At 53.1% G+C, this 19,425-nt stretch overlaps 8 protein-coding genes across 8 annotated transcripts; 2 read left to right on the top strand and 6 right to left on the bottom strand.

Moving 5' to 3' along the window:
- Positions 1 to 1,430: 1,430 nt before the first annotated feature.
- Positions 1,431 to 1,604, bottom strand: COCMIDRAFT_39147 (uncharacterized protein; the record flags this gene model as incomplete). The annotated part of the gene is made up of 1 exon (XM_007692438.1): positions 1,431 to 1,604. The coding sequence occupies one exon, from the start codon at positions 1,602 to 1,604 to the stop codon at positions 1,431 to 1,433; it is 174 nt and encodes a 57-aa protein (XP_007690628.1).
- Positions 1,605 to 5,104: 3,500 nt separating this feature from the next.
- COCMIDRAFT_102447 (uncharacterized protein) lies at positions 5,105 to 6,895 on the bottom strand (the record flags this gene model as incomplete). The annotated part of the gene is made up of 1 exon (XM_007692452.1): positions 5,105 to 6,895. A coding segment is annotated over one exon (1,791 nt), but the record flags the coding sequence as incomplete, so codon positions are not given.
- A 560-nt stretch (positions 6,896 to 7,455) lies between these two features.
- COCMIDRAFT_39146 (uncharacterized protein) lies at positions 7,456 to 7,801 on the top strand (the record flags this gene model as incomplete). Its single annotated transcript, XM_007692437.1, has 2 exons — positions 7,456 to 7,648; positions 7,725 to 7,801. 2 exons carry the CDS (start codon positions 7,456 to 7,458, stop codon positions 7,799 to 7,801), a joined length of 270 nt encoding a protein of 89 aa, XP_007690627.1.
- Positions 7,802 to 12,434: 4,633 nt separating this feature from the next.
- COCMIDRAFT_28592 (uncharacterized protein) lies at positions 12,435 to 13,525 on the top strand (the record flags this gene model as incomplete). Its single annotated transcript, XM_007692434.1, has 4 exons — positions 12,435 to 12,504; positions 12,597 to 12,690; positions 12,753 to 12,951; positions 12,998 to 13,525. 4 exons carry the CDS (start codon positions 12,435 to 12,437, stop codon positions 13,523 to 13,525), a joined length of 891 nt encoding a protein of 296 aa, XP_007690624.1.
- A 663-nt stretch (positions 13,526 to 14,188) lies between these two features.
- COCMIDRAFT_28591 (uncharacterized protein) lies at positions 14,189 to 15,905 on the bottom strand (the record flags this gene model as incomplete). Its single annotated transcript, XM_007692433.1, has 2 exons — positions 14,189 to 15,623; positions 15,673 to 15,905. The coding sequence occupies 2 exons, from the start codon at positions 15,903 to 15,905 to the stop codon at positions 14,189 to 14,191; spliced, it is 1,668 nt and encodes a 555-aa protein (XP_007690623.1).
- A 302-nt stretch (positions 15,906 to 16,207) lies between these two features.
- On the bottom strand, positions 16,208 to 16,618 carry COCMIDRAFT_102469 (uncharacterized protein; the record flags this gene model as incomplete). Its single annotated transcript, XM_007692451.1, has 2 exons — positions 16,208 to 16,372; positions 16,421 to 16,618. 2 exons carry the CDS (start codon positions 16,616 to 16,618, stop codon positions 16,208 to 16,210), a joined length of 363 nt encoding a protein of 120 aa, XP_007690641.1.
- Positions 16,619 to 18,768: 2,150 nt separating this feature from the next.
- Positions 18,769 to 18,933, bottom strand: COCMIDRAFT_102394 (uncharacterized protein; the record flags this gene model as incomplete). The annotated part of the gene is made up of 1 exon (XM_007692450.1): positions 18,769 to 18,933. One exon carries the CDS (start codon positions 18,931 to 18,933, stop codon positions 18,769 to 18,771), a length of 165 nt encoding a protein of 54 aa, XP_007690640.1.
- A 291-nt stretch (positions 18,934 to 19,224) lies between these two features.
- COCMIDRAFT_102461 (uncharacterized protein) lies at positions 19,225 to 19,398 on the bottom strand (the record flags this gene model as incomplete). Its single annotated transcript, XM_007692449.1, has 1 exon — positions 19,225 to 19,398. A coding segment is annotated over one exon (174 nt), but the record flags the coding sequence as incomplete, so codon positions are not given.
- Between the last annotated feature and the right edge of the window lie 27 nt (positions 19,399 to 19,425).

The raw sequence follows: 19,425 nt of genomic DNA, 5'->3' as shown, positions 1-19,425 counted from the left end.
TTGCATGGTTGGGCTTCAGCAACAAAATCTTGCCATACCTAGGGGAAGCTAGAAGCTAGACAGGGGTCTTTTTTGGCTTTGAGTTTGCGCTTCGCCGTGCATGCAAAGATGCGCCGGACCCGATCCTCTGGGTCGGGCGTTTTTTTCTTTACTGCAAGAGTGAGACAGGGTGAGAAAAGGTAAAATTGTGTTTCAAGGAAGCGCGAAGACAAGAGTAGAGCAAAAAAAAGAGAGGCGGGTGGCTGGGGGCCGGAGAAGCTGTTTGGCTAGTGAACATGCGTATATACGACGCAAGCGCCGTGCGTTGTGCATTCGGGTACGAACGGACATTTTGGCGGTTACTAAGGGTTGCAGCGCCCTTTTTTTGGTGTGGGTGCGTGCATCGTTCGTTGGAGAACAATAGTGTTCTTTGCTTTGCTAGTTGCAACTTGGCAAAGTATTGATAGCGTCTCCGTCAGCAATCGAGTCCAGATGCATTCGACATTGCATCATCCTCTTCCCTTCTCCATTCGTACTACTTTTCTCCCGTTGTCGTTGTTCGAGGACATGGTTGTGGCATCATACGTGGCAATGCGCGTACACCTACGTACTGACGATTTAAGGATTCTCGGCATGCCGAGGTGTGTGTGTGACCATGTTTGCCGACGTTTCTCTCCTGCAGCGAGATTCAAGTATGCTACTTACATATATCAAATGTGCAAATAATCACACCCGGCATAATTCGATACCGCCATGCGTTTTGAGGGAAAAAGAAACAAACAGATAAATGGTCCGATCAAGAAAGTATCATCTATAACAAATACTAGACCTGACATATACATCACTAGGCTATAAGAGAGAGAGAGAGAAAGATCATACCATTTCGTAACATGAGCGCATATTCAACATCTCATGAATGTTGGACTGTCTGTTGTTGGCGGTTGTATTGTTTCACCCGAAAGTATCTCGGTCGAGCAAGAGACACAGGCGTATACGCCGTACAGTAGCTCGTCGCAAAGTCACAGGGGAGTTACGCTTATGCACGTATGCAATAGAGGGACAAAAAAAGAAGAGGGGAACAGGAAGGATGCGGATATCGGCCCCGCAAGCCTGAGAGATTCTTGGACGTATTTTAGGGGTCCTCAAAACCAACCGGGTTGAATGCATTGCATTGCATTGCAGCGCGTCTCGGATGTGCTGGAAACTCACTTCCGTTCTGTTTGTAGATGAGTCTAAATAGGTGTGTAAGTGTGTGTGTGTGTTTTCTTTTTTTTCGCCTCAAATTGTTTGCCGCTGAAGAAAAGCCCCGATTGTGATTGTCGCGATTGGCAAGGGTTCCCATATGTGCGGGTTCCATCGCGGTTATAGAACCGATGCCGTGCGACATTCCGTAACTTTGCGCCAGAGGCCGTGTCACCCACCCTTGCTATTCATCTTACAAGGTCGTTGACTCATGTGCAGATCTGATCGATCAATAGTGTTCTGGCCCTTGGATCAACATGGCAAAAGAGCCGTGCAGCCAAAGCAAATATCGCGTGCAGGCGGAGCAGCGCGTGACGGGCGAGCAATCCACTGACAAACGACACCGGCGCAGGCCGTGTGGAGAGAAATCGAATGGTGATCATGGAAGCAATGCAGGGTGCATATACAGATATATACACGTGTCGAAAGTGGGCTGTCCGTGCGCATGTGATTTGCCGTCGGCCAGGAGCGACAAACTATAGGGAGGTCACATATGTACGTACATGACAAAAGACAAGACGGTGCGAGTCATCAGAAAAAAACAAAACCATGAGCTGCATAAGCTGTACTTTGCAATGAGGCAGGTCAACCGCCTGGTGCCCTGCAAAGTCATCGTGGGGCCCTCGGGCCACCTCCATGACATGTTGCGTCGTCGCGGAGGTGAAGCGTGAAAAAAAAAGCACATCGGCAGTTGTCCGAGAGCGTTTAGAGGGCATTGTGGTGCAAACCGAGCACACACCAATTCAGCATCCCCGTATGTCTCGCTGATCGGGCCGACGTCAGCAACCTGAGTTGGGGCAATTGAAGCGGGTAAAACAAAAGGATATGTAAGCAGTAAGGAGACATGAGCCGGAACCGCTGCGACACATACGGTCTTACAGCCCTGTGAACCCACGGCAGAGGTAAACGGTAAGATTGGCCCGGAGATCCTACTCCAGGTTTCTGCTTGATTGGGCAAGTCACTAAACCGGGTTGCAGCGTGTCATCAACCCAACCCCAGTGCATCATTTACATACCCAGAGCGGCTCTTTCTCCTGTCCTGTTATCATGCAGAATTGCGGAATAATGAGCGGTTGGTGCGCGTCGATTTCTACACACGTACACTGGGCGATATCCTAGTTGGAACACGACCCTGCATCCCTGATGACATTGTCCCACAATGTACTACTACTATCCTAGTAAGAGAATGGTCAAAAGAAGAGGGACTTGGAGAAAAAAAAAGAAAAAAGGAACCGAAAGAAGAAATATAGATGCCCGCACAAGCATTGCGAGTCAAGGCCAGACCGATAGCGGGATAGGTAGCGAGGGCGGAAGACGGAAGGCGGATGTATGACGGCGAGAAATGATGTGTTTGGAGAGATGGCGGTGTAATGGCGGTTACGTGCACTGCTCGGGGGACTCGGTTAGTCTAATGCTAAGGCCCGATGACGAGGGTTCGATCAGCGGAGGCATGTCGTGCATGGGCCGTAGCGGTACGTTAACGAGCCCACAAGTCCAGAGTCAGAGTCCAGAGCGTAAGCAGGATCGCGTTACGCACGTGAGATGGCATACGTCTTCCCGTTCCGTCATCTGGTATAGGGCTATTAGAGGGGTCATGGAGAAGTCCGTAGTATTTGCACGAGTTTGGACCATACAAGGTATTCCCCCTCCCCTTCTCCAACGCAAGTGCCCCTAAGGCGCACAAGGCACAACATGGTCTAGTAGTCAAAGGGCAGGGTGGGTGTTGGAAAATATGTAATGAGTTGACGCGTGCTAACCCCCCTGTAGACTAAAGTGACAGTTTGCGAAGATGTCGCAGGTTCAATGTATGTGTGCGCACGCTGTCAGTCATTCGCACGACAGCCGCATGTACATAGATAGTCGATATTGAGTGCAGCCACGGCCCAGGAGAGGGTGCAAATCCAGTTTCGAGGATACGAATGCGAACCAGGGCTTTTGGAGAGCTGACACGTTGGACTAGGATTGCTGGGACGGCAAAGTTGTCATTGTCATTCGGACCGTTTGTCGACAGACAAAGTTGGAGCTACCAGGGCTGCTATGGCTGTGGGCTGAGATCCATTGCTACGAGTTGCAACTACGACGATGTTGGTCGTAGTTTGCGACAGGGATGTACAGCTAGTAGACAGGACGAACGGAGATTTGTTGAAGGGGGATGCTAGCAGCATGGAGCGAGTGGTGCTGATCTGATAATATTACCAGTCAAGATTCACGCAGGTCATTCATCGGCGAGCAGGGACGCTATGATAGCGCACTTAAAGTTCCGGTCTGGCCATCGAATGAGCCGAGCAACAGACGCCCCACCGTCTGACGGACCACCCCGGAGTAGCCTCCGACGGGTACACTTGGGACGTCGTTGGCAGAGGGTTAAGGTTTGACGAAGCATGCGCGCTTGGCCGGTTTCCAACGGCATGGTCAGGTGGCTTCTGACCGCTCTGGTGGTGGTGGTGGAGCGAGTGGTGTGCGTGTGTGTGCGTACTCTAGCTGCGGCGGAGAGCGACGCAAAGTGGGCGGAGGGAAGCATGGCGCATGTCCAGGCAGGCAGACAGACAGACAGACAGACAGACAGACAGACAGACGTATGTACTATGTAGTAGTGCTATGTATGTAGGCACGTTATGCGCATGGTATACTGGAGCTGGGGCCCTCGGCGGCAGAGTGACATGGATGGTGGCGATGGCGGCGATGGCGACGAGGTTGGGTGGTGAGATGGTGAGATGGTGAAGTGGTGAAGTGGGGAGGTGGGGGAAGAGGAGGGAGGGGGGGTGGCTTGTCTCTTCTGGAAGCGACGCCAGAGTCGAGGGAGAGGGTCGAGAGGCAAGAGAGCCGCCGTGGCCGTGTGACCCAAAGGAGCAATGTCAGGGTGCGGTGAGGCGTGCTCCGTTCCCAAGACGGCATAGCGTCGAGGTGGACGAGGAACAGGCACTGGTTGGGATGGCATCAGAGGACGGACTAGGTAGGTCCAAGGAACCACAGCGGAGCGTGCAAGTACTAAGTACATGGCCATGCACCCACAGCCCATACGACATCCATACCTATCTCCACACACGACTGAATTGTCGCGCACTAAGCCTCGCGGGCTTGTCCATGTCGGCATGTGTGTCTGTGGTGCGTGTGTGTGTGTGTTTGCGAGCGGGAGAGGAGTCAGTGAGCCGCAAACTCTGACCGGACGGCGACGGGCGACGGGAGAGGCCAATGACCTAAACCCAGACAGAGACAGTGAAGCCGTTGGTAAGTAGCGTGCCTGCCTCTTCCTCTGCCTTGCCTCACTTGGCACTCGCCTGGCCCGATACGTTCACTGTCATGCTCAATTCAGAGTTTACCCTCCGCCCACGTACGAGTAAGAGTAGTCGCCGGCCTTGCTAGCTCTGCATTGCCTCGCCGTCTGTCACGCAACCCACATCTTCACCACCCCCATTGGCACCCTCTCTCCTTGCCGCCGCAACCGAACTTCTGCGTCAACCATTGCATACACGCCAAGACCCGCACCGCACAGATGACTTTGTCCATGACAGACGCTCGTCAGGGGTTAGCTGTCCTCCAACCACGTCCTCTCCAGGCACCAACCGCCATGCACATGCAATCCAGGCACAATCAGATCCACTCGAATAGTAACAACAAATCGTATACAATTCTTTTCTTTCTCTGATGATATGATAGTGATGATGATGATGATGATGCCAACATTGCCTGTGGAGGCCTGATATTCTAGATGCACTCTTGTAGTCGTCCCATGATGCAACATATATGAGAAGATATTTCAAAAAAAAACATGGTGGTGAGAAGACCAATGGGTATAACGCAGATTAACGCTTGCAAAATTCCACAAGCTTGAAACAACCACCCATGCAGCAACAAACAGACACCTTCTATTCGCCCTGTTTAATTACTGCGCCCGTCCCTTGGTCTGTTCAGACGCCCACGTGCGATGCTCATATCGACCCGCCTCTGCGCCAAACGAATCCCGGTACAGCGGCCGTTCTGGTGACGGGTGCTGAAGACCTGCCGTTTGGCCTGGCTGCCCTTGGGGCGATGCGTGCACTTGAGCATTCGCTCCAGGTACGTGAGTCGTTGGCCCATATCCCGCTAGCGGATACGCCCGACTGTCGTGGCTGGGCGAAGGTCCGTCCATTTGGTGAGAGCCCAGTGCTGGGTGGTAGCTGTTTGTCCTCCTTCGCACGTTGCGCTGTTCCTCCTCTCGTGACTCGTCCTCGTATCCGTCAAAAGACGCCTCGGAGCCATGTCCGGTCGTGCAAGACGGTGCTCGCGACGGATCGGCTGATGCGCGTCTCAGCCGAGGTGACTGAGGCCGGCCATGGTTCCGCTCGGGGTGCGACTGCAATGCCAGTGACCTCCAATAATCTCGCTCTTCGCGGTAAAAGGCTGCATCTTCGTTTGCGTCACGCACGCTTTGCTCCAGCCTGGAGATGCTCATCGAAGCCTCTCGTTCCTTCTCTTTTCGTCGGGCTCGGAAGCGAGCAGATGCACCGGCATTGCGCCTTCTCTTTTCGTCAGCGCCCTTAGATGCAGTCTGTGTTTCTACGGGGATTTGGCGAGGTGGCCCGTGCTGACTCTTAATGGTCATGAGCTGGATGCTGCTCTGGCTCGAAGGCGCCATTGCAATCATGCTAGTACGGTCGCCATCAATCGACGCAGAGCCTTGGCGGGCATCATGCATCACAATGCTTCCGGGACCATATTGGCCCTGGGTGCTGTGGTTGTCGTACTGGGTAGACGCCACGGAAGCCGGCTGGCTATATGGGGAGTACTGGGCAATGGGGCTTGCACTGCCCGACTGAGGAAAGTTTACATTGGGCCGATGTACATCTGGCCGGCCCATGTTCGGGGGTGGGGTTGGAGCCGTGGGTGGAAAGTAGTGGGTTCGACCTGCGGCAGGTGGTGTAGGTAGAGCCGAGTGCTGCGGCGTCACCACCTCGGATGGGCGTGTGCTTGCCGTCAAGAAGGGTGACTGGTGGGCATCTATTGTGCCTGTGGGTGGATTGAGTCTACTGATGGTATGGTTCTTGATGCCTTTGTCATGCAGCGAGGGCCGCATAGGAGGTCTTCCTGGGGGCTGGAATAGTCTAGGGAGGTTTTGCTCTTCCCGGGTAGACAATACTGAGTCGACACTATTTGGTCGGCTAATCGAGGGCAGACTCTGTGAGTGATGCGTGTCGATGGGAGATGACGATTCCATACGAGAAAGGCTACGTCTTGAGCCTTGTTGCTGCTGCTGCTCAGCCACTTCGGCTTGAGGGTTGAGGATCGAGTGAACGCCAAGTGAGCTGCCGTTCCTGCCAGAGGGAGTGGGTGGTGTCATGGAAAGCTGACGCAGCGGGGGGAGTGAGACGGGGGGATTTGCTGGAGGCTCCCGTGGGCTCCTATATGGAGGATGCATTGTTGGATACGACTGGATGGGCGACATGTGTGGGGTGGTTGTTTGCTGGGTCCTTTGTGCTTCAGTGGGTAGACTCGACGTAGTATAAACGTCGTCACAGCCCCCTTGGCCACCCCGCGGCAACCATGAGCGTTCTGACTTGATGTCGTTGGTATATGGGGGAGTCAACGATGACTGGAAACGGCGGGGGAAGAGAGGATGAGGGGCCTCAATAGCGGGAAGAGTTTGGGTAGCCAGCGTGACGACAGGACGGATTGGGTCGCCGTGTAGACAACCCAGAGACTATGTCGAGCTGAGGATGAGTGGATGGATAAATGGATGGATGGGTAGAGGGAGGAATGGAGTGGAGGTGAGAGTAGTATGTATGATGTTGGAGCACTAGTTGGAGTGGCAACGGGAGACAGGCAATGCAAACGAGGCGAGCGACTCAGGACTTGCTAGTAGGGCAGTTGCAGGTTGGAGCAGGGTGGGGCAGGTGACCAGGCTCTGTTGGGGGAAGGGCGATATCAGGGCTGCAGGAACAGGGCGTGATAGCCAGAGAGGAGGAGGAGTGGTGGTAGTGGTGGTAGTGGTGGTAGTGGTAGTGGTAGTGGTAGTGGTAGTAGTAGTAATGGAGGGTGTGTGAGTAGTGAAGCGCTGGAAGCGATGGATGGGAGGGGGGTGAGGCGCGGGAGCAGTCCATGTATGTAGTATATATGGGGAATTGGAGGTGACGGTGACGGGCGCTCGCAATCGGGCGGGCGTGGGTCGGCGGGCCTGGGCCGGGAGGGATATAGGATCGAGTATGGACTAGGAGGTTGCGGTGTAATGGTCGGGGGATCGCTGGGCGGCAGCAAACCATGGAGGGATGCCATGTTGCGCCAGACCAAGGCGCGCAAGTGCAAGGACTGCAACGACACCAAGGGCTTTTTGGCGACGCACTAGACAGGCCCCACTCGCCCCCTTCGGGCAGCCATGGGCAGGGATACGGGCATGGTGGGCATGGACATGGATATGCTGGCAGGGCCGAGTGCGTGCAGCAGCGCAGAGCGTGTGCGGTCGGGCACGCACGTCCAAGGGCTGATGCAGCAGCCGGACAGGATGCGCGGAAGCGGACGACACACGCCAGCTACTCCTGGAGCAACGTCGTCGACGACGCCAGACGCCGCCAGCCCTGCAGCCGAAGGCACTGGTCTGCGGGAGTGATTCCGGTCCACGTCTAGTCCTGTCATGGCCGCCTAGGGCCGGTCAAAGACAGCGGGCGGGGGACAGCGCCCACTGCACACTTGCCCACTGCCCACTGCCCACTCTCTGCCCGGGCTGCACCCACGCCTGCATGCTTGCACCGCCCTTTTTTTATGCATCCACGCGCATCATTGGCAGCCCGCCGGCGAGGCCAAAATGCCCCGAAACGATGCTCTGTGCCACGTATGTAAGTGTGTATGTAGGTAGCATGTATGTGTGTATGTGTGTGTGTGTGTATATGTATGTATGTATGTAAGTAGAGCACACATACACACAGCCAGCTCGCCCGCGTCAGGCGGTGTAAGTATCTAGTATGTAGTATGTACAGTACATCCATACTACCACTCCCCATCCGTCTACCTAGTACCTACCTGCCTATACATATACTTGCCTGCCTGCCTGCCTGCCTATTCATCTGAGCGTCTTGCGGCTGATTGCATCATGTCGTCCCAAGTCATGTCACTCCATCTCATCTCATCTCATCTCAGCCCAGCTCCTCACCGTGCACACACACTCACACACTCAGTCGCATAGTACACACACATATATACACACTTAGAGGATAGTACACCCACTACGGCTTGTAACCACGCGGTACCGGACTCGGCCACATCACTAACGTCTCGGGACGGTCAGCGGCGGCAACGCCCCGTCTGGCTGGGCAAGGTAAGAGAGATTACTTGCTACTGCATGCACGCTATCCTGCACGCCTAGCAAAACGTGCTCGCGCGGTCTGTGCTCGCCGTGTGGAGGCTACGGGCTAGAGGCTACAGGCTACAGGCTACAGGCTACAGGCTACAGGCTAGAGTGCTCATCCTGATCCTACACCTATGCTATACTTGATCCCCCATCACGTGGGGGTCAGCACCAGCCCTCCATCGCACATGATACGCAGCCTTCTGAAACGCCATCGTATCACTGATGCCATTGCATCCTCCTCCCTCTCGCCCGTGTGATTGCAACGCCCAACACCCGACACCTGACCACCATGCACCTCATGGCCCCCCGCATGCCTTGCACTTCTGCGGCACGGGATATACGCCCCCACCCTCTCCCTCTCTCTCTCCCTCGTCCACTCGCAAGTACACAAGTACACAGCGACATACCCGTGCCACCAGCGCACTGTCAAACCTTGGGATCGCCTGCTCATCGATGCGAGCTGACCCGCGTGCTGGTGGGGAGCTCTTCCGCCAAGCCCCGGCCCTAAACCAGCATAGCGCGTATCCACGGCCCTGGGTTGCGCTGCGCCATTGAGGAAACTCTGCCATCGGTTGGCCGGTCTTCTCCACCAGTTTCCGGTTCCACTCTGTCGGTTACGCTGCCAAGTCGGTGATCCAGGGGGACGCTGCCACCTTCCCACAAGCTTCTTCGAGCACGTCATCGGTGTCTTGTCCATGGCCTTCTCTTCATCCTGCCTAAGACGCAAATCTCTTCACCCCCCCCCAAGCCATTCCGTCTTGTCACGGGCTCTCTTTTCCTCTTGGCCCACCTCGATCTGCTGGTGCCTTGCTCCTTGCCCCTCGCTCCTCGCCCCTCGCTCCTCGCCCCTCGCCCTGCCCTAAGGATTGCTATGTATGTATGTATGCCCTTGCGCCTGGGTTAGCACGCGAGACCCTGGTCGTAATCGGCCGCCAATCTTGTCTCGCCGACCATGCATACCACGGTCATCCATGTCGATTCGTCAAGAATAAACAGTGTCTCATCACGATCCAGGGTGGCCATCCAAAGGGATGCTTTCTGTCGTAGCGTCTGATGGTCCATGTGCATTCCCAAAATGCCAAGACGCCCTATCTCCAATGCACGGGCCATTTGTAGTTTGTTCGCTGCGGTTACAATTCTCCGTCGCTCTTTAGACTCAACGCCTAGTGCACATCTCGCCCTTCGTACTCTACTTAGTGCTGCGGGAGCAAACAGTATACCCAATTCGCGCCAAAGTTTCCTCCACCTCAGCCCGGGCCAGATGTTCCACCATCCGCCCTATCGTCTGAACTTAATCATCAGCCTGCCTTGTACCTCCCATCCTGGCCGTTTCACAATATGCGCATATCCCACTTGTCATTGGCCAGAGTGCAATATACTCTGCTTTTACAGCGCAAACCTCAAGGCTGAAATGAAGTCTATTCAAAGGACATTCCCGCCGCTAAGTCCATGTCCGCAAATCATTACATCACTGTAATTTTATAACACCTTTCACCTCGGCGCCAAACACATGCACAGTCATGGATTCATACTAGCACATCGTTCCACACACCCGGCGCATCAGGCATACTCTACTTAGTAGCATGCGCACTGCACAAAAGCCCCCAAGCAAGCCGTGCTAAGGCCAACCGTTGTGGTGCATCCTCGTCAGCCCTAGCTCGCCGTCGATCAAAGCGGCAGCTACCATAACCGCAACAATTGCAAAAACATTGCACCCTTGAGTAAGTCACGCGAAGCGCCTCTGGCATAGCCCGGTCTTACTTGCTGACAGAGCTCTGTTCACTGCCGAAGCCAATGTTCGGCACTCGTCGTCTCGTTTGTGTTTCGTCTTCACCCGCAATAATTACTTGGTTCGGCTCAAGGCACCACGGAACCAAGTCCGCTATCACAGCCGTGTCTCGCCCCACCAGAGCATGCCCTGACTTCTACATCATGCAAGCAACACATATCAACAGCGGCTGCATGTGACTCAGCCCTCCGTTCGTGACACGGCATTGCGACAGACGTACGCCATATACAGTTAAAGAGTTTCGACGTTGCAAACAGCTCACAGTGGAGACCCACGTCGTCGACCATGCTCTGATCATTCTGCTCTAACCAGGCATCTGCATAGCATATCCACCCAACGCATTCTCAAATCCCTTCACCGCCATCACCCCCCTCCACCTCGGCCTTTGCCCATATCAGTGATTTTTGTCACTCAACAGTATTAAGTTCTTGATAGCCTAATATCCGAGTCTGGAAAATTGAACATCGAGATCATGCTCCTCCAATCTACCACGACGCTGCCCCCGTTGGGTTCTCGCAACAGCAACAGCAATAGCAACAGTACATACATGCTTCTTCGTATGCATCAGCACAATGCGCCAACGGAATCCGAAAAAAACCCCATGTTTGTCACCTTACCGTCAGCACCAGCATTCATGTTCCTCGATCCACCGAAGAAGCGGATACCATCTCCGCCACCAATCAGTGCAACACAACTTGTACGCTACTTTGTTCGTACAATGCTGCACTCCGCCCAGCAATATGCATGGCGACCAAAACCATTCCTCGCAAAAAATTCTGATGTAACTTCTCGATCACTTTGAATAAATCCCATGTTCCATCCACCCCATCCACCCAATCTCGCTGACAATTTCCGCATTGATTGGCTGGCTCAAGTACGCGAGCTGCGCCGCCGCAGCATGTCATTACCCCCGCAGACCCTTGAGCAAGGAGCACTTCGCCACCCAACAGTCGGTGGAAAATGTGGACCTCGTGGGATAACCCTTCCAAAACTGATTTTGGCGTGGTGTGATTCGACCTCTTCTTACAATCTCTCTAGCCCCTCAATTGCGGCAGGTGCTGCCCTGAACAGTAATGTCCGGTCAAGACATGCGAGTAATCCGCACGCAATCTGTGGGGATTGGGGGACGTTTTTTTCTCCGTCTTCCCCTCCTTCTTCTGTTGGAGCGGAATTGAAAACCGAGTCGTCTCGTGCACCTCGTTCACCGTTTTCTAGCCTCACCTTCGCAGTTCGCGAAGACCATGTGAATATGCCGAGTCGCCTACCCTGGACACGTAATGGTACGATATGGTAGGTAGTAGGGCGCTACTCAAAGCTAGAGGAGCTTGGTAGCGGTGTATGTCTGTATACACGAGTCAGTGCCGTGTCACGGTAGTAGTCTCGGTTCCTAGTCTCGTGTTTTAGGACACCAGTGTTGAGCTATTCGCCCTTGGAGTAGAATACTTTGCTGCTCGCAATCCCTGCCGCAAAGGAATGCTCTTGTGATACGAGGGATGCATTCACATATCATGCAGTGCACAGCATCTTGAAATACTGAGAAAAGAGAAATGGCCAGTCGCGGATCGCAGCCAATGCACTGCTACTCACACGATGTGACACTACCCCACCCATGCTGTTCTTGTGATGCTGGCAGGAGTCTAATCTTTTATCAGATGAATGAAGCTCGATCTCCATCGAGATAGTCACAACGATGCTACCACAAGCCCAAGACAAGGGCACGGACAATTTCGCAAACTTTGTAAAGTGTGCTTTACAGTGCATAAACTTGATAAGAAAAGACGTGCGTCGCAACTGGGGCCGAGACAGCACAGGACTCCACCGTGTTATCATAAAATTGAGTTATTTCGGGTGAAGTATTCGAGCAGGTTCATTGCTGATAGTGTGCAATATAATAATGCAACATCTTAAAGCTGGCAGAGAGCCGTCCAAGCCATACCCGTGCTCACATCGAACAATGTTGCACTGCCATTCAACAATAGATAGTCATTTCACGTGACATATGGCCTTGATATATTTTTATTAATGCCGTCGAGTCGAGTAAAACACAAGTTGTAGTCATGGCTGATATGTGTAGTACTCGTCGGACACTTTAACTGTAAAGATAGGATGGCGGCGGGCCGGGAAACGCCGACGCAGGTCTTGGCAAAGGACACGCTTACGTCTGTCTCGACACAACGTACGTACAGAGCTGCGCGTTTACTCTTTTCGGATCAGCAACAATGAGGGTTTTGCACAGCTTTGTTTCTTCACTACTCCTCTCGAGTGCAGCGGTTGTATCTGCTGCTTCCTCGTGGAGCTTTGAAGATGCTACTGTTTCGGTTACGAGCAAAGGTGCTGGTGTAGGCGGAGGTTCCAAGGACAGGTAAGCTTAAGTCAAAGCTCTGTGTTTGTGCAATGAGTATACGACTAACATTGTCTCTCTAGCCTGAGCCCTTCGAAGCCGCTTGGAAAGTCTGTATCACTGGGCGCGACCGACACATTGAAACTCGTCCTTACCACAGTCGATGGAAGCACTGCGAAGCGTCCACACCAAGCATACTTGACTCTGACCGACCCCGTTACTGGCGTAGAAGACTCGTTTGTGTTTAGTGTGAAGGACAGTGGAAAGGGCAAAGTCGATCTGGTACGTAACGCTCGTCAATGGCTGCCGACATACCTGACCATTCCAGTCTCACAAGGATCTACCCCATCAATTCTTGACAGCCGAGAAGCCAATTGCCGCGTCCATTGTCATTGGATCGTTCGGTTCATCCAAGCCGTACAAGAGCAAAGTGTTTGACCTTAACGTCACTCGCGACACCAGCATTCCTCTAAGCATCCCCAACCCGCCGGTACGCTACGCCGCCGAGCCCGAGATCCACCACATCTTCCGCAGCGACCCCAAGTCCCCACCAAAGGTCATAACTATTGTGTTCGCGGCTGCTGTTGCTGCTGCGCTGCCCATCCTACTTGGAGCATGGGCTACTCTGGGCGCAAACGTTAGCCATTTGGGCAAGGCTCTGGGTAACGCCCCTGTGTCGCACGCCCTTTTCTACGGCTCTATACTGGCTATGGAGGGCATCTTCTTTTTGTACTACACGACTTGGAACCTTTTCCAGACCCTGCCAGCTGCCGCTGCCGTCGGAATCGTTGCCTTTTTGAGCGGCAGCCGAGCTCTGTCCGAGGTTCAGGAGCGTCGACTGGCTGGTTTGAGATAGGCGAAGACGGGGACTGAAAAATGGCACTATGCCTTGAACATTGAAGACAAGGAATCGAAGGGGGGTTATGGATGGCATACAAAATGCCACTAAGCGTGGAAAAAGACACTAACGGGGCCATTGTATATTACGCATGTTGAATGATTAAACACTGGAATACAAGCTGGGCTCACTGCGATACCAGCAAGTCCATGCACTTGTAGTCATAATGTCCTTTTGTTCGTCGTTGCGCCTACAGATGATTACCATGGTGACTAGGACATGGGCTGAGTCATCATTTTTCAGTGTATGTTGCTGATTCTGGGGGTTTGCAAACAAGAATCACACGAGTCCCAGTGTATTTGCAGTTGAATAATGACAGATTACTCCATGGTACCCAAATGTTGCATTACAAACGATACAAGTAACGTTATCTCGTCATTATGCCATGTATCGAGTACTAAGTAACCACACTGAGAATTTGTTAAAACACCATCAAGGATTTCTACTCGCCTTCGTACCCAAGTGTTCGCTTCCAATCCTAGATTTCAAAAACCAAAAAAAGTACTGACGCGAATACCATGGTGGACCAAGAAACACCTCTGATAACTGTTGAGCAATACCATTCCACTCCACACTCCCCTTACTCTATACATTACCCAACCAATCACCTACCCCCTCCCTTCACCCCACCATCCTCAAAATCCCCTCCACATTCTCCCGCCCAACAATTCCCTCCTCAACCATCTGCGCCAACACCCACTCCGCAATCCCCCTCTTCCCCTTCCACCCTTCCTTCCTCTCTCCCTTCCCCTCCACCCCCTCCTTCAACACCTCCGCAACAACCGCCTTCGCATCCGCCACCCGCCTCGCCTGCTGCGCTCCCGCCTTCTCCGCCCAACTCCTCGCTCCCCTGTAGAAAACACCAGCATTAGCGATAAGCGTCGCCCCGTTCTTCTGCCACGCGGGCTTCGCAGTACTGAAAAGTGAAATGCGGAAGCGGAAGAGATCCGTATCGCCTCTTGCTACGAAGACATCTGACAGGCGCGAGGGAGAGACGAGGGAAGCGTGCGGCTGAGAAGAAAGGGTAGTGAGTATTGTTTGAGCGTGCGTCAGAGCTGTCCACTGGAGACTCGTGTCTGTTTCGAATGTCGGGGCTGAGGGTGTGTATTGTGCGCCGTCGGAGAGGGCCGAGGCAAAGTCGATGAGGGCGTCTGCGTGGGCCGAGTGCAGGTTTATGGTGGCCAAGGTAGGAGGGGTTTGTGGGATGATGGATTGTTGGAGGGATGAAAAGGTGTGGTCGGTGGTTGAGGCGTAGGTTGTTGCGTCTGTTTTCCCGCTGCGGTACTGGATTTCTGCTATGCTGGCCTGGAAGGTGGCGACGGCGAGGAGGGCGTCGTCTTTGGGGGTTGTGGTTGCTTCTTCGGATGCGGGGGCGGAGGTAAGGGAGAGGGTTGGGCCGGATTTTGGTTCTTCGGATGGGGCTTTTGAGGGGGATTTGTCGATAAGGTCCAGAAGAACGGGAATCTTTTGTGTAGCTGTTTCGAGGCCATCTTCGGCTTTCTTTTCGAGACCAGAGATGTCGAGGGCGGGGTTGTAGAGGCCCAGGAGCGTTGTGAGGGCGTTTAGCTGTGCAGTGCATGTTTCTAGGATTGACTCGGGTGTTAAGGGCTCTTCAACTGTAGCCCAATCGCCTGGCGCTTCCGCATCACTAGACTCGGTCTTCATATCTTCATCTACTTCCTCAACTGCTGACTGTTCTTGCTGTTCTCCTTCCCAAGCCTCACGGTACTCGCCAGAAGCCTGTGCTTTTGCAATCTCAGCTTGTATATGCGTGTACTCTTGCTGCTGACTGTCCAGGCACCTCTTGAAGATCTCCACGGCCTCTTCAAGTAATGGTCTTGCATCTTGCTTTCTGGCTTCTTGTGTGTCACTTTCTAGACGGGCTTCTGCTAGTGATGTGAGCACTTGTGCAGTGTTGAAGAGAATGTCTGTATTTGTTGGGTTCAGTGAGACTGCAAAACGGTGAGAATCCAAGGTTTGCTCTAGCAGCGCTGTTCTGTTTCCAAACTGTGACATGCTGCGCTCATCTTCTGCGATATTGTATAGCAGATTTGCTCTGGGCTCGATTAGTACTTGGCGCAAATTGAGATGCTCGGCCCACTCACTTGTTATACGCGAGATCAAATGATTGAGGGTGTAGTCTCAGACCCTCATTATACATATCAATTGCTCTATTGAAGAAGCGAGCGGCTTTTGCTGCGTCTCCAGCGCGCCATTTGCCCGCTGCCTGTTCATACTCGTCTGCTACTTCTAGAAAGTCGTTTTCGGTTTGTGGTTCTTGTGGTTTTAACTTGCCCTTTGGCTTTGGCTTGAGAAACTCTTTTCGTTTGGGAGGCATGGCGACGGGAGGAGATGAGGAGAAATGACGAGTTTTTGGTTTGGTGTTGTGAAGTAGTAGTCAGCGACAGGGTCTGTAAAAAAAATGAGTGGCGAATCTGCCCAAGCTTGATTCAATCTGATTGATTTCTCAGCAAACGCGACCGCGTTTTAAACACCTTTACTTGCTCCGAATGCGACTGACGTACAGATTTGCCTTTTGCCCGTCCTGCTTCTGAACGCGAAGCTTCTTAACCACCCCGCTTCCACCTGCCCCACTTTGGACGAGCCTCGCGAACCTTGGACTTTCTGTGTCCACAGCTTTCACTTTAGCTTCTCCGTGTTGAACTCATCCCACAACAAGGTTTTGTCAATCAGAAAGCCACTTTGATCAAACAATACACCTTCTTCCTTCAGCAGCTCCAGTTTTGACTCCTGGTTCTGTCCGCTCGGCGCCTTTTCCCAGTCACCCTTGTAGCCGCCAACAAACTATATCGGTCAGCACAACTGTCGCACCTCTCGTCGCAGAACACTTACCCCGGTACTGGCGATGCATCTATGACAAGGTACTGCCGGACAGAATGGGTTAACGCGCAGCGCGCCGCCCACGGCTCGTGGAGAGCTGCTCAGAGCCTTTGCTATAGCAGCATATGTTGTGACACGACCTTCTGGAATCTGCTGGAGTGCTGTATATACACGTTCTTGGTATTTGGTAACTTTCTGCTGTAGGGCCATGATGAAATGTACCAGGAATCTACATGTGCAAGACACGCGTGTCTTTCTGGATCAACGCGCGATCACGTGGCTTGCTTTTAAACTGACCACTCTCAGGCATCTCTATATGACCGGACTTAAAAATTGTTAGATCTACCAACGACAATAATAACCGCACAGTCTTTTTGGTGGGTAATACTGTGGCTAAGATATAATTCTTCTTTGTCCCAGTCATATTTCCGTATTGAAACATACGGACTTGTCCGAGTGTTAACAGCACGAATGAGCTGCAGAGCCATTTCCGCGGAATGTTTAACATTATTACGAAATGCACTCGAAAAAAATACGTGTGTATATCTGGAACTAAGTAGGCCTCCACGGACTTCCGATTTGATAATAGGTTCTCCCGACCAACAGGCTTAGCAGCCAGGTCTATCCTGGATATGCTGACGGTCACTAACACTCCAGCCGACCGGGTATTCCCAGATCCATAGTAATTGGCCTGTCTGGACATTCTCACAGCGGTTACAATAGACAAAAAACCCCACGAACTTCTCCAAACTTCCTCAAGATCGGCGTTTGCGGTCAATGCATTCGGACCTTGCCGACAGAATATACATGTACGCGCGATAAGCTGAGTCACATCGCACAGCTGAGTCACATCGCACAGCAGACTCCAAAGAGCATTACCTCCGATAGATGGAAACTAACGGAGTCGGAAGTGCCCTCGTTTTGCCATACCCCGCACGACTGCCATTTACAACCATGGAAAAATTTGTGCTTTGGCGGCTTGACGACCAGAGCAAGAGGGGGCCGTCACAACTAAGTCACGCACTAAAATGCACGTCGTCATTTCCACACGGTGGCCTCAGATGAACTTATTTCCTGTTCGCACCGCGGCGGGCCGAGCTCCACTGGGTCTCACAGGGTCATCAGGTGTTCACAGCAAGTGATTCGTAGACAGTGAAGCAGTCGCGCCGTGCCGCCCTCCCTTTTCTCCCTTCTCCATTTGACTAACGGATAGAGTCAAAGCACGAATCAGCCCGGGGTCAAATGGGTCCGCTGTGGGCCTCTGATCGTTGTCGTAATTTTACATGTCGACCCAGTATGTCATGCGTCCTGCGTTTGAGCGGTTAACAACAACTAAGATTTGGCTCCGACACCAGCACCTTGACGGCTAGGACCGTCAAATCCGGACGCAAGACGCCGTCAGTGTGAGGCAGAAACTTTGCGCTACCTGCAATGCTATTATCGCTCCGGCTGTCAGACGTTGGCTGGGTTTCTGCAAGACGGTTGAAAGTATTGACGACTTTGATCTACAGGTCTCGACGCTTTCTTGGATGTCTCAAACTCCAACACCACTCTCAAGAACTAGCGACCTTTGGGTCAGCTCGTTGAATACTCTTTACCGCATCTACCCACGGGTATCGTCTTTACGGATGAGCACATTCAACCCTTGTATCCAACCGGGGCCAGTGATAACGTCAACGGCCAAATTCAGTCTCTCATTGGCCGCAACCCTTCACCAGACCCTTCCTTATACAGTATGGCGCAGTCACATGACCATATAGCTCTGCGGGCGGCCGTTTTTTTCACATTACCAGAGCACGAATGAGCGTCCAAAGCCGGGGTCAGCAGGTATGGTGGCTTTGGCGCGACCTGGACGGTGGATCGCATCCACAATGGCGCGCCCTCGCTCCGAAGCGCAGGTGAAACTGTCGAGGATAGCAAAAAAATACCGCTTTTGCTATTGCAGGTGAAGAAAGATCAAAATCGTCTTTGTGAGTCGAGAATTGCGCAGCTTTTGATGCGTTGTCATTGTGGCGAGGGAGATCGACTGCTCAGCCTCAGATTCGCCTGAAGCTAAGCCGAATTGAGGCACTTAGCCACACTCCAGCTTTCTCTGGACGGGCTCTCCGGCTTGATGGGCATAATGCCACCGCCTCACAGGCAGATCCGCAGACTCTTGGTTAAAGCATGCAATGGTCACGAGAATAGCAACAAGAATTGCGAGATCCATTGGGTAACCACTGCGAAAATCGCTCAGAAAGCCATATGACTGTTTCTGCATGGGGAATCCAGCCGCCTGTTGCCCTGCAAGCCCTGATTGAACAGTCAGACAACCCCCTCGACAGGTGAAGGCTTCTCAACGAATCTATTGCTTCGCCAGATTAAGGTAGACGCATACGAGCCGTTGATAGCCATGTCGGTCCTTTTTTGAACTCGATGGGACACTCGATGGCTGATCGTCGCGCAATTTCGAAGGGCTGAAGGTAACATATGTAGCTGGAAGAGCGAATGCTGGCAAATGAGGGCCGTTGCGACGTCACGGCCATTTGTCGACATCTTTCGCTAAGATTCCCACCTCAGCTCCCAAAACAACAGCCCTGTCATGAGACGTGTCTTGAAAAGCAATAGCAAAACGTGAGGCTTGTGGTGAGGGTTGCTGAGCGTTTGGAACGGCATAATGTTGGTGGGTAAAGGTCGGACGGGGGCGCCCTGACAGCCAATTGGACTTTTCACTTGGCTGGCGGCGTACAAGGCCTGTTTGCGAATCACCGCCCTCCACCACCGCTCAGCAACTCGACTGGCTGTGCTCTCTCTCCAAGCCAGAGGCCTCCACCCGCCTATCCAAGCCCAAGCGCCCGCACTGGACCAGGATGTCGCCGTCCGGAATCAGCCCAATATCGCAAGGCCGCCGGCGTCGGCTCTGTGGAAGATGTGTGTGCATCCAAGATGCGCACGCCGCGAGGTTGTACATATGCAAGCCTACGCACCTCGCAACAGCAACAATCACCAAAAGCGCTCTTGACCAACAGATTTAATCA

The sequence above is a fragment of the Bipolaris oryzae genome (assembly GCF_000523455.1).
Source record: "Bipolaris oryzae ATCC 44560 unplaced genomic scaffold scaffold_129, whole genome shotgun sequence".
Lineage (NCBI taxonomy): Eukaryota > Fungi > Ascomycota > Dothideomycetes > Pleosporales > Pleosporaceae > Bipolaris > Bipolaris oryzae.
This window is presented reverse-complemented; position numbering and strand designations above follow the sequence as displayed.